This window comes from Carcharhinus amblyrhynchos, chromosome 19 (assembly GCF_965287045.1).
Source record: "Carcharhinus amblyrhynchos chromosome 19, sCarAmb.v2.hapA, whole genome shotgun sequence".
NCBI classification, from domain to species: Eukaryota; Metazoa; Chordata; class Chondrichthyes; order Carcharhiniformes; family Carcharhinidae; genus Carcharhinus; species Carcharhinus amblyrhynchos.
In genome coordinates, this window is record NC_137342.1 from 35084680 (window position 1) to 35098182 (window position 13503).

A 13503-nucleotide genomic window follows, 5' to 3' on the forward strand; every position below is an offset into this window, starting at 1 on the left:
TTAAAAACAATGGGAAGAGAGGGAGATCTCTCCACTGGCTGGAATTAAATCTCCCTGACCTTTCTCAGCTTAAGGTGCACTCCACCTTATCCAATGCCTTGACATACCTCTTAATATGAGGTGGCCAGAACTGGATACAATTCTGGATATTGCAGCTGAGGTCTAACCAGTGATTTCTCATAACTTACTAGATTTTATACTCTTTTCTGCTTCAGATTTCCAGCATTTGCTTTTAACTCTGTTGCAATGTTGTTTCAACGACAGGCCCTTTACAACTTTGTTATTCCAACAGCACAATAGGGAATATAGCTGCATCATTATATAACGCAATAAAGGTGGTCTTGAGAAAATATAGTCATACCTAAAAATAACAGCTAGCCGATCCAGCCATATGGTGGGGTCCGTAGCAAGGCCATTGGCAGGCTCTTGTGCCAGGAGCTGGAAGTAAAAGAAATCATGCTTACAACCTGATGAGCTGGGGCTTGAACAGGTGGTGACAGCAGGGAGGGGAAATGAAGAGACTCTGTTTCAAAAGAGACAGTTTTGTGACATGGAAAGCCCACCAGAAATTGGGTTGGGAAGATCCCGACATCAGCAGAGAGGATTAGCAGAAGTTTGCCACAAGTTTGAGCTGCACTCAGAGATAGTGTACTAGTCCACTAGCCGCTGCCTATTTTCTGACTCTACACTCTTACCTTTTTCAATGCCATGACTTGTACAGCACACAGTTCACTGAGGCATTCGGTAATCTTCTCCAAAGGGAGCCGGCAAAGAACAAGTGCTGTGCCTATCACGAGAAAGGAAATTTATACAATTAAAAAACACACAATTTATCTTCCACCTAGATATTATCAGTTGCAAGCCAGATTTGGGGTCTCTTAAATACATTAAGTAAATTTTACATGCAGATTGTACAAAAAGAGAGTTGGCAATTTTAACTTAGCTCGCTTTGCAATACAGGCAGGTTCAGCCTTTTGATGCATGAGGTTAAATTACCCCAAGTACTTTTTAAGGCACAAAAAGGAATCATTCGGCTGAAAATAAAAATCACAATTCTCACTGGATTGATCTCAACCCCAGCTTGCAGTGTTCTAGGTGGAACCCTCAAACTCAGCTCTCTGCGGAAATTAGACTTTTGGTTCCAATTATTTCACATTTCAGAGCACAATACAGTCCCTGCCTCTCAAGCCCTCCATATTTTGATCTGGACTGATGCACAGAAGTACCAGAAGGCAGAGTTAGCTCAAAGCTGCCCAACGGTAATGAAGGAAACACAACAGTTAATATGAGCACAGCAAACTTTCACAAACAGCAATATGATATCCAAGAGATTATCTAGTCATTATGTTGGTAAATATTGGCCGGGGCACCAGAGGGGCTCCTCTTGAAGGAGCACCTCAGCGAGCAAAAGAGGCCCTCAGTTTAACAAGTCATCCGAAAGAGGGCAGCTACTGACAGTCCTGCACTGGGGGTATCAGTCTACATTCCCAACCTGTGGTCCATGCAAAATAAATAATACAACTTTGTGTACCTTTATATGTCATAATTGATGTTACATTATTATTCACATTTTTTTTAACCATTTGATTTATTATTGTCGCATATATTGACATACAGTGAAAAGTATTGTTTCTTGCGCGCTATACAGACAAAACATATCGTTCATAGAGAAGGAAACAAGAGAATGTAGAATGTAGTGTTACAGTCACAGCTAGGGCGCACAGAAAGACCAACTTAATGCAAGGTTAATTGCATTAAAGCATTGTTAGATAGTTTAAATGAGTTAGAATGAAGTTTTAGAAGCATAAAATTAGAAGGTATGCTGGGTAAAGCTTGCAAGAACTCGCCTCACTCCGCCATCATCTTGGATTTTTTGTTTTTGTTTTGGTATTGATTGGTTGAAATGTATCGGAGTTAGCACAGGTGGGGTCTGTGCTGGGTTAGGCCAACACTGTGGGGTTGTTCCACATGCAAGAACAGTGGTTCCACCACCAATATCAATTCACTGCAGCATCCATATGGAGGTATCGGTTGCAAAGAAAATGCCTGCCAATTTTATGACCGTTTTGGAGGAAGCAATTAAAACAGTTAATTTGTCAAGGCCCATCCACTGAACTTGCAAATATTTGCAGCTCTATGTGACGAGATGGACAGTGATCACCATCACTGCTTCTACCACTGAGAACCATTGGCTCTCCGAGCAACGATACTCACATGTCTTCAAGTGGCACGATGAAGTGAATTATTTTTCACTTGCCTCACAAAATTTGCACTCCCACAACACTTCAGCAATTTTCAGTGGCTTGTAAAATTGGCACATATGGCAGATATTTTTCATTGCATAAATGGTCTCAATCTTCAGGGAAAATCGATGACAGTTTTTTACGTGTAGGACAAAATGGATGCAACCATCAAGGAAAATAGAGATGTAGGGCAACCTAGTCAAATTATGACTTGTTTGCGAATCTGCCAGACTGTTTAGCAGCTTCCAAACAGTGTGGAACATGACATCAGGGAGCAACTGCAAAGTTTGAAAACAGTTATGCAACTACTTCCTTGGTCCCAACACAAAGTTCAACTGGATATGAAATTCCTTTGCGAGCCTTAATGATAACATCGTCACAAGCCTGACTCAAGAGAGCACACCAGCCTTGTGGAACTGTCCTGTGACAGCGTTTTAAAGCTGGATTGTTCTCAGGGCTACCTGACTGACATTTGGCTTAAAGTTGTTTCGGTACCGTTTGACAAGACATTAAAGATTCTGATGCCCTTTCCTACAACCTACCTTCGCAAAACTGGATTTTCAGGGCCTGCTGCGTCGAAGACCAAATATCAAAATAAACTTAATGTTGAACCAGATCTCCGATTGAGTCTATCATCCCGGAACCAGACATTTAGCGTTTGACATCTGCGAAACAACATCCACCTTCTCATTAGGTAAGCGTTTCCTACAACTTACCTTTCTGTTTCCACTGTGTAGATGTACAGCAGATAAATGTGCTGTAACAAGTGCAATGTATTTGTGAGTTTGCATCAAAAACTATTAGAATAGCTGCATTTTTCAAGTTGGACTCCTGTCAGCCAAAGGCTACGAATAAAAAAATGTTCAAAATGGCTTACATACATTTTGGTCCACAAAGACTTTTGGGTGTGATCTAATGATCGGCATAAAGGAAAAGGCTGGGAACCGCTGGCATCGGGTATAAGCTCAGGAACCAGACTGATTTTCACCTCTCAGACAGAAGTGAATCTGCTAGCCACTGAGCCAGATCTATACACATGCTGTTAGTTCAGTTCAAAAATAAACTTAAACACCAAACATAAGTGTAAACTCGGAGCTCAAAAGCACCACCACATTGACTCGGTCACCACCAGACTTATTCCACTTATTCTTACCAAGTATTCTCATTTCCTAAAAGGTTCTTTACCAAAGAGCCTAGAAGTAAAAAAAATCTAAAATTTGGGCTGCTAGATATCTTCCCAATATTAGTAACATTTCACACATTCACCATCACACTTTGCCAAAACTCTAATTACAAAACCACTTTAAAAAATAATCTTTCCAGCACTAAGTGAAAAGCTGACTGTAATCAGTAGGTATCAGAGTATGCAATACAGATTAAGATTCTGAATACCTTTCAGGAGGCCGATGGCAGCTTCGTGCGAGAGGCTGAAGGTATCAAGAGAACGAACTATCTCCAGGAGGCCCTCAAAGTGCTGAGTCATGTGATCGCGGCAGGAGGAGCAGATGTTTTGAATGGCTTTGGCTGACGCTGATGCGAGTGTTTTCTCTCGCAGTCCCTTCATTAAATAATTTAACACTGGATCTAATTGGGGCCAGGAAGGAAGAAAGAAAACACAATTTTTTGGGTTCATTATTATAGATAGAATTTACACAAGAGAAACAGCCCAATTGGTCAACTAATCCATGCTGATATTAATGCTCCACACCAACCTCATCCCATCTTATTTTATCTCACCCTATAAACATATCCTTCTGCTGCTTTCTGCCTCATGTACTTAGCCAGATTCTACTTATAGGCATCGATGCTATTTGACCCAACTATACTATATGGTACAAGTTCAACATTTTATGATAAAAGTTTCCTGAATTCCCTACTGGAATTAATAACTATCTAATAACTGTCGCCCCTAGTTTTGGATCCATCTACAGTGGAAGCATCTTCTCTACATCTATCTATTGAATGCCTTCATAATCTTAAAAGACCTATATGAGGTCAGCTCCTCTGCATTCTCTCTACTAGAAAGCTTTTTGAAAGATTTAACTGACAGGAAAATTAGCTGAAAATGCTCCCTGAAGCCTCCCAAATTAAAATCAACAAGTCACAAGACCTCAATTCCTCCAGCTTTGCTGAGGTCTGTGATCTCAGATAAACAAATGGTTCGTGTTCTACAATCCATGGTAACCATGGGCCATAGATTTAAGGTACCTGACTCAAGAGGGAGATGAGGAGAATAATTTTTCTTTAAAACTGCTTTGATGCTCTGGAACATACTGCCTGAAAGGATTAAGGTAGATTCATCAGTAACTTTCATAAGAAAATTGAATGCATACTTGGAAAGGATAAATTTACAGGGAAAGAGCAAGGATTAGTGAGATTGTATGGATAACTCTTTCCAAGACATAAGAGGCAGGATGGATTTATGCTGTGCCCCATCTTTCTAAGCTCCGTGACTCTGAGTTATGGTGGAGAAATAATCAACTAGGGGTTAAACTTCAACCTTAAATTTCAAACAAAAAAACCCAAGCGTTTAAAAATGTTATTTGTCTATTTATTCACAATATAGTCAGCTGAAATCAACAATAACTCCCAATTACATAGTATTTTATCAATTCAAACAACTCAAAGTGATTTACATAATCAGTAACTTTGTGACGTGTAATCAAAAGAGGTAAGCCACCATATAGCAGTAACATCGTACAAAGAGCTGTGAAATGGGACTGCAGGATTACACTGCACTGACAGCACAGGAACCAGTGTTCATGGTCCACATGAGCTTCCTCCCATCCTACTTAACTAAATCCTAACATATCTTTTGATCCTTTCTCCACCACTTAGATACCTACCAGTTAATCTGTTTCATGGCTAGTGCTAGTTGAATGACATAAGGAAAACTTACTGCTCTTCAAAAACACTTTTCAAACATACACCAGGCAGAAAGAAAACAAAGTCACAGGTTACACAATGACAAAGACACACAGGGAACATGAAAATGAAACTTTACCATCACAGTTGCTGTACACAATGATATCACACACCTAAAAATCTGGGATTTCTATCAACAACCTCATTCAGTTCTCCGACCAGTTCAATGCTAGTGAATCGGACTGCCATGTGCACAGTATCTGGAAGCTGGACTACAGCCTCAAGTACTTCAGCCAAGGTAGGGTTATTGTCACTAAAACATAAAGAAAAGCACAGAATGAATTATGTTAGAAAACAGGGATTTTGTTTTCCTACATTTAATCCTTTGCAATGGTTATAAAAGCATTCTTATTGTGCCTCATTGTGTCTCAAAACTACCAAAATCCATCAGATACTTTCAGGCACAGTAACTATTAGGTATGGAGATGCAGAAAACATTCCGCAGACAGCAAGATCCCTCAAATAGCAACAGGATAAACAATCAGGTAATGTGTTTTTGATTGTCCAGGCTGCGAGAAAACTTTAGGAGAATTCCCAACTATTCTTTGAACAGTATGATGAGATTTTTAATGCCCCCAGAGAAATCACAGAAACCCTACAGTACAAAAGGAGGTCATTCAGCCCACTGAGTCTGCACCGACCACAATCTCACCCAGGCCCTACCCCCATATCCCTACATATTTTACCCACTAATCCCTCTAACCTACGCATCTGAGGACACTAAGGGACAATTTAGCATGGCCAATCAACCTAACCCGCACATCTTCGGACTGTGGGAGGAAGCCGGAGCACCCAGAGGAAACCCATGCAGACACAAAGAGAATGTACAAACTCCACACAGATAGCGACCCAAGCCGGGAATCGAACCCAGATCCCTGGAGCTGTGAAGCAGCAGTGCTAACCACTGTGCTACCGTGCCACCCAGAGACATAGGACCATCCATGTAACAAAGAATCCTTTGAGTAGACCCTGTGACAACATAGCATACAATGAATACTGCACTGATGTGTCAAAAGTAGTAGATTGCACCCTCGAGTCTTTGAGGCGGGATGTGAACCTGGTAGGACAAGGGCAGCAGATGCATGAGAATACTATCATCTGTAAGTTCCTCTCTAAACCACACACCATCCCACCATGCAACTGTGACACTGTTCCCTCCAAACCACACACCATCCTGCCTTGCAAATATATTGTTGTTCCTTCACTGTCACTGGATCCAAATCTATATGGGCTACAGTGTTTTTGGAAGGTGGCTCACCACCAGTTCTTACGGGCAAATAGGGGTGAGCAACAAATGTTAGCCTTTCCAGCAATGCCCATACCCCACTTTTGATTTCAAAGAGCAAGAGAAATACCAACTCAGCCAAAAGCATCAGAAAATATTCTCCATTTCTTAGGCTTTTTAAACCAAAGTCTAAAGACAGTTCCACAGCCCACAATTTCTCATCAGCCTGTCAGAAGCAGTTGAGCTGCCTGACCCAGAAACTACTGAGAAACCCACACTGCTGGCAGAGCCTGGTATTGAACGGGTGGGTAGCTCCACAGCAGCCAATTTAAAGTGAGCTTTCTTTGCCTCTCACCCAAATAACTTGACCATGAGGCTCAACGGCTAAATATGAGCCTATCTTCAGCTAATGTCCACACACAGACACAGTACAGCTGGGAATCACAAGACAGTGATCGGAAATATGATCTGGGCTGTTTAAGTTAACATTGCAATCTTATCCCTCGAAAACAGATATACTTAGAACAAATATTACTCTCTCTCTCTCAACTTCCTCTTCTCTTTGTTTTGGGAAAAGTGAACTTCAAGTCAGGCTGATGAAAATCTTTAAGATTACGAAGGAGCAAGCACTGTGTCGGAGTCCCAAGAGACACAAGTTAAAAATTAATTTGGAATAAGAAAGGCAAATCATTTCCACACAAATATTCACAAAGCCATGGAATAAGTAACACAAGGAAGACTGGAGAATAAACAGTGAAAGATTATTTCCAATGGGGCATGAATTCAAGAATAGCACCAAAAACATAAAGAAGGGAGAGAAAGAGTAAATGGAATATATTACAAGTGCCTTGAAGCAAAGTCAATTTGCATTTAGTGGAGAAAATGAATAATAAAATAATTTGAAAAGGTATGAGGAAAGAGACAGCTCAGTTCAATGGGGAGCAACACAATGTTCAAAAAAGCAATGAGCTTTCCAGAATTTTATAATTGTATTTTACTTACGGATCTACACTTTTTGCAATGGATGCCATGATGAACAGGACAGCTTCAGTGATCTCCCAGGATGGCCCACTGTCTTTCAGTGTGGAATAAAGCTTAGAAGATAAGACAATTCAATATCATGAAATAGAAATTTACACAAAAATGCTTTTAGAATTTGGAACAGTAGGTCGTTAAACCCCTTGAGCCTGTTCCACCAGTCAATTAGAATGTATTTCAACTCTAATTATTTCACCACTTGAAAAAAATGAAATGGATCAAAGGCATTTTGCCCACAATGTACTCCGCACAGCGCATATTTGCTCTAATCTATCATAGAATCTAGTCACCAATTTAATCATCTTCTACATGCAAATCTAGACTAGAACCCTCCTAGACTTCTGCATTACTCCTATCCTCAATTTCCTTTAACCCACTTCTTTGCTTTCCTTTGTGTCAGCTCCAAAATCCCCTCTAAATCTCTCTGCCTCTTTCTTTTCCTTTAAAATTTACCTTGCTCCTTAAAATGTACTGTTGGGAAAAATCATGCATTTCAAAAGTATATTTTTTTTACATATGGAAAGTTATTGTTTTATCTGGACACTTGGATGCTGACCTGGAGTTTTTATAAAGGTTCACCTTTTTATAACCTCACCTTCAACTGGGAGCAAGCCTATCTTCTTCCAAGAAATCACCTGGTCAGCACAATAGTTGGGGAAGAGCTGTTTGTTTGTTTGTTTTGAACTGCAATCATTTTAATTGATTTGGGGGGGGGGGGGGGGGGGAAGAAACGGAAAGGCTGCAAATCACATGATGAGCCAATCTTTACATTTTGACCCTATTGATTTTGAAGTCAGTCTTGTTGGGGAATAAGCTGAAAAAGGCTACCCTACCAGACTCGTTCTCTGCCTTGTCTGAAATTGGGCATGGCTCTCAACCTACTGCCAGAGAATCTTTACCTGCGTGTAACTTGTCTGCATTTGGACCTGCAAAGCTGAGACAAGAAGAATTGATCCCGCCCTATGTTCTCCACTACTCCGAAGTCCCATTGGTGAAAACTTCCAAGACTATAGGCCCAACTTCACATGATGGAATTCTACATCGACAGCGTAGAGATCCTGCTAACTTTATCCTGATACTCTAATGCTTATCTCTACAGAGAGACCCTATCTGTTTGTCCTTTGTTAATTTTTGCACACACCTTGGGGGGGGATTTTTAAGAAATAAATAGTTATACTTTCAGAGTTCAATGTGTGTTAACCAATTCTTGCAAATGGTTAAAGAAAGTTTTGTGTTATAATAAACAATCACTCCAAGTTTATTGAAAGAAGCCTGGCTGAAGTCCCTTTTATTCTGGGTACCTGTAGATAAGGTAAACAATTGGCAATTTTGGTGAGTAAATTAAACATTTAAATTAATGGATTGACCTGTAGAGTAGTGGTCTAAATATTACACACACTCATTCCGTCTCAGAAGTAACAGTATCTCATTAACCAAGCTTCTGGTCACCTGCACTAAAATTTCCTTTCTTCGCTCACTGTCAGTTTTTATCTGATTACACTCCTGTGAAGTGCCTTGAGATATTTTACCATGTTAAAGGTACTATATAAATGTAGGTATCTGTTATTCCAACATTAACGCCATTCACCTACTTAATCTCCTTCCATTGCCCACGCATATGCTACCTTATCACGGACTCTATTCACCCAGTGTTTTTATAAACAAATACAAACTCTCTGAACACACACCGACAGTGTATAAATTCCCTGGTCCCTTGGAGCGAAGGAAACATTACACTGTTATAAACGGGTCAAAAACTGCTAAAATAGCAAGTAAGAGAGTTTCGTACAAGATGTTCACACATTAAGGTTTCTACAATGTCATTTTGAGATTTTTATACCTTATAGGAGATTTTTGTTTAGATTTAATTAAATGTTCTGACACCTGACAATTTAGTTCCACTGATGGCAGCCTTTCACCAGTGTCTCACCACTGCATCTTTCATGCAAGAGCCAGATGCTGGTTGAGACAGAGAAAAATCGATCAGGGTTTGTCTACTTATTGTTATCCAATGACCTACAGACAGGACAAATCTGGACATCTGGCAAGGACAGGTTCAGCCACAATGGCTCCACAGCCAAATAGCCATACTATTATGATCTTGATTGACAGATGAAGGGGAAAGCAATCGACAAAATTACTGCAGAGCTTGCAGCAATTATTAAACCTTGCTCTAGCACGAGTCAGTACCTTCAGAAGTCAAATCTAAAACACGCGCACCATTTTTCACTTAAATTTTGATCCACGTTCAGGTTCTTTCTGAACCTCATTTCTCACCTGTGTGAAACATTCCATCGAACCAACCAGGAATATCACATCCTTCACAAGATCAGACACTCTCATCCGGAACTCCCCAAAGTCATCGGAGTCTTCTGGAATTCCATCCTGCAAATAAGAGTTAGCACACGGCTTTAAACCAATAAAGGTGCTTATGAGGTTATTGTAAACAAGCTAATTACTTGGAGTACGATCACAGGACTAAAGGTCACACACATAAAGTTCATAAGTTTTCACTAGGGCAAAAGAAATATAGGAAATCCTCAATTCATTCTTGTAGGATAATGAATGAGTGTAATAATTGCCAAGAGTAGGGATTCAGGGTCGAGTGCTGCCACAAAAAAGGAGCTAAACCAATATTTTCAAAGGAGGGGAACTAAAGAAGTGAAAGATATTGACAGCACTGTTTAAATGTTTTTCACTCAACTTTCTTCCACAGATTATGTACAAATCTACCTTATCATGAGTCAAAAAGACTCTACGCACCAATTTAATCTCTTTATATATCCATATAGTACACATTACCCCATCGTAAACTCAATTCCACCTATTTAATCTCCTTCCAGAGCTCACACACACTCTTATCCTCTAGCAGACTATACCCATTTCATCTTCTGAAATTCTATGTAATTACCTTTTATCATAAAAGTAATGAAGAAAAAAAAAATCAGATTATTTGTCCATCCTGTATTTCAACCGTTTAGACCAACCTGCTGCCCCTTCAGGTTTTCTTATTTGCAGTTGCATGTGAACCACAGAGCCTAGTAAAATATTTAGCTCACTCTCATTGGGGGCAGAAGTTAGCAGCTGGTGAGACTGGCATCCCCCTCAATGGCTGTCACCTGATAGTGCCCAGTCAAAGAAGTTGCTACTCACTGTTTCGCTGCATGGGTTAGGATATTGTCCCCAAGGTGTTCATGTTTTTTTAATGCTGCATAATTCATTCCTGAGTCACGGAGACAAAAGTGTTCTGGACTTAGATCCATTAACACTGCTGAGTCAACAGGTGATAGTTGGCATCAATCTTATGGGAAGGGGATGAAAAAGCACAAGATCAAGCTCAGCTTTGCTTTGATCAACCCTCAATTGAACAGCACCTCCCTAAACATTACTGAGGCTCAGGGATAAAGGAAGTAATTTGGGAAAGACGCTAAGAGAGATGTACATTAACTAAATTATGCAGTTTCTTTGGTGCTGCAAAGATTCCATGTTTCTAAGTTACAAACACATCCTTCAACGTCATGGCAATCCATTTCTACTGGTTATGAACACAGACCAATATACCAATGGTCCATCAGCTAGATTCCACTAATATCCCTTCTCAGGAGGCTACTCTGGTTAGAAAGGTCATGAATAAATTCCTAAAAATCTTACATGATCTGGTTCTAACTGGCAATGCCGAGCCAGGGCGTGAAGCAACCGCTGAATGTATGGACGAAAGACAGCGTGACGTGATGGGTCATTAATTTTGTAGAGATGCTCTCCCAATCTGTACCAGAAATTAAAGCTGATCTCCGCTACCTGCATAAACAGAAAGGATTCATAAACCAAAACAAAAGGACAGTGCTGCTTAAATACAGTTTACCGTTTCTCTAAAAACGTATTTTAGACAACACAGAAAAACTAGTCAGTAAGTTGCAGACATTATTTAAGAGGACTTACATTCCTCCTGAACATCACCAAGATTTCCTCCCTTCAGTGTTCCTAACCAGCACCAGTAAGAGTTTTGTCTAGGATTCCAAGACAATCTAGGCCTATAATTCAGAGCAGTGTTGAGTAATGCATTGTTGCTAGTGTCATCTTTCAGAAAAGATGTTAAACATTGGCACAGGTCATCTATTTACATGAATGCAACTGACCCACTGGAGTAATTCAACAAAAGAACAATCAAGTTTTTCCTAAGCACATTCGCAAACAACCTTAATTCAACTAAAAGCGGGTTCTTTGGTCAGGGCTCACGTGCTATTTATGAGATCATACGTACTGCCCCTTGCCAGATCAACCGAATATACAGTATTAATTTTCCCAGCTTTACTGTAGCAACACCTCTCATGACTTCTCCACTATGTCTACGTTATCAGAAGCTTGTCTGACACCCAGCACTGAATGAGCAAAAGTTTCCTCCAATTAAATATTGTCAAGATTGAAGCCATTATTTTATTCTCCCATTATAATCTCCATTTCCAACGCACCAACTCCATTGCTTACCCTGACATCCACCTGAGGCTGAACCAGACTGTAACCCCAAAATGAGCTTCTGATCACATATTGCGCCATCACCATCACTAAGATCTTTCAACATTCCCTGACTCAGCTAATCTGGTGGCAAAATTATCAACAGTACCCTTATTATCAATAGACTTGATTATTTCAACACCTTCTCACCAGCTTCTTCTACTCTTTGTAAAATTCAGGGCATTGAAAACATCCATGTCCTTCCTCTCACCAAGTTCCATTCACCACTGTGCTCATTAACCTACGTTGTCAGGCACTAAGGCCTCAGGAATGCCAAGAATGGCAAGATCTACCGTAACCTGTCAATTGTGGCTGTGGCAAACTTCATTAGTTGGACATTTAGCCATTTTAAATGTGCGTCAACCAGGATGAGGTACATATGTCCCATGAACAGTCTATGTGCAAACACGAGCTTGGCTGGCCCAGCAACTCCCATGGATGCGTATTTGTTGGTGGCAGCAATGACGCTGGGTCTGACACCTTGGGCACTCGCTGACCATTCCTTCAATCTCCTTGTTGATGCCAGGCTACCAGACATAGCTTCAGACCAGTGCCTTCATCCTGATCTGCCAGGGTGTACATAATGCAACTCCTGTAGTAAAAGCTAATAGCCCTGCAGTGGCACTGTATCACAAGCCGTCCAAAGTAACATGCCATCCTCAAATGTTATCTCCATCCTATGCTGTAGATAGAGTCCGATCTGCTCCAATTTATCACAGTGCTAACCTTGTAGCACCAGCTTCATAACTTTGGACAGCAATGGATCCCTCTCGGTCAAGGCAACTAAAACCTGCAATATCTCTGGTAGGTGCAATGCCAACACTATTACTTGTGGAACAGGTGGTAATGGTATAGTTTGCTGCAGAGGGAGGTGGCTGAGTGCCTCCATGTTCAAAATTTGTGCCTTTGGTCTATATTGGAAGCAGCAGTTGTATGTAGCCAACAACACAGCACATCTCTGTACTCTCACAGAGGCAATCAACGGCACAGGCTTAATCGCTCCAAACAGTCCTAACAGTGGCTTGTGACCTGATACAATGGTGAAGTGCCTCCTATGTTGATATGTATTGGTGAAACTTCTTCACCACGTAGATTACCACAAGATTTGAGAACATTTCTTCTCAACATCAGATAAGGTTCTTGATGCGAATCAATTGGTCTCTCTACTCTGTCTGATATCTTGTCGGATAGGACAGCTAACCATCACAGGTAACCACCAAAGATTTGACTGAATCAAGAGATAGCAGTAATACTGCTGACTGTAAGGCTTACTTCACTTTAGCAAATGTCTCTTTCTGCGCATCTCCCATTTGCACTGCTGATGCTTCAGTAGTTGGTGTAATGGGGCCAGAGTTTGCATTTACCTAGACTGTGGCACTTGTTTGACAGTTTTCACCTTGTCCTCAAGGGGATGCAAACCCTTGGCATCTACCCTGAAACCAAGGTAATCTCATCTGCTAGAAAGGCGCATTTAAGCAGATGCCCACTTCGTTAAACCTTTTTGGGACTTCTTCCACGTATGCCCTGTACTCCTTGGGGGAATGCTGCAGTAACTAGGAC

The 13503-nt window shown here is 40.7% G+C and overlaps 1 protein-coding gene across 1 annotated transcript in view; it reads right to left on the reverse strand.

Moving 5' to 3' along the window:
* The window catches only part of LOC145355452 (transportin-3), a 72562-nt gene that overhangs the window by 35153 nt on the left and 23906 nt on the right, over positions 1 to 13503 (reverse strand). Inside the window, exons 8-14 of the mRNA XM_080207574.1 lie at positions 11083 to 11229; positions 9709 to 9816; positions 7396 to 7487; positions 5282 to 5421; positions 3636 to 3827; positions 696 to 787; positions 362 to 438 (exon numbers count right to left, since the gene is read on the reverse strand). Coding sequence (XP_080063700.1) covers positions 362 to 438; positions 696 to 787; positions 3636 to 3827; positions 5282 to 5421; positions 7396 to 7487; positions 9709 to 9816; positions 11083 to 11229 — 848 coding nt within the window. The remainder of the gene's footprint in view (positions 1 to 361; positions 439 to 695; positions 788 to 3635; positions 3828 to 5281; positions 5422 to 7395; positions 7488 to 9708; positions 9817 to 11082; positions 11230 to 13503) is intronic.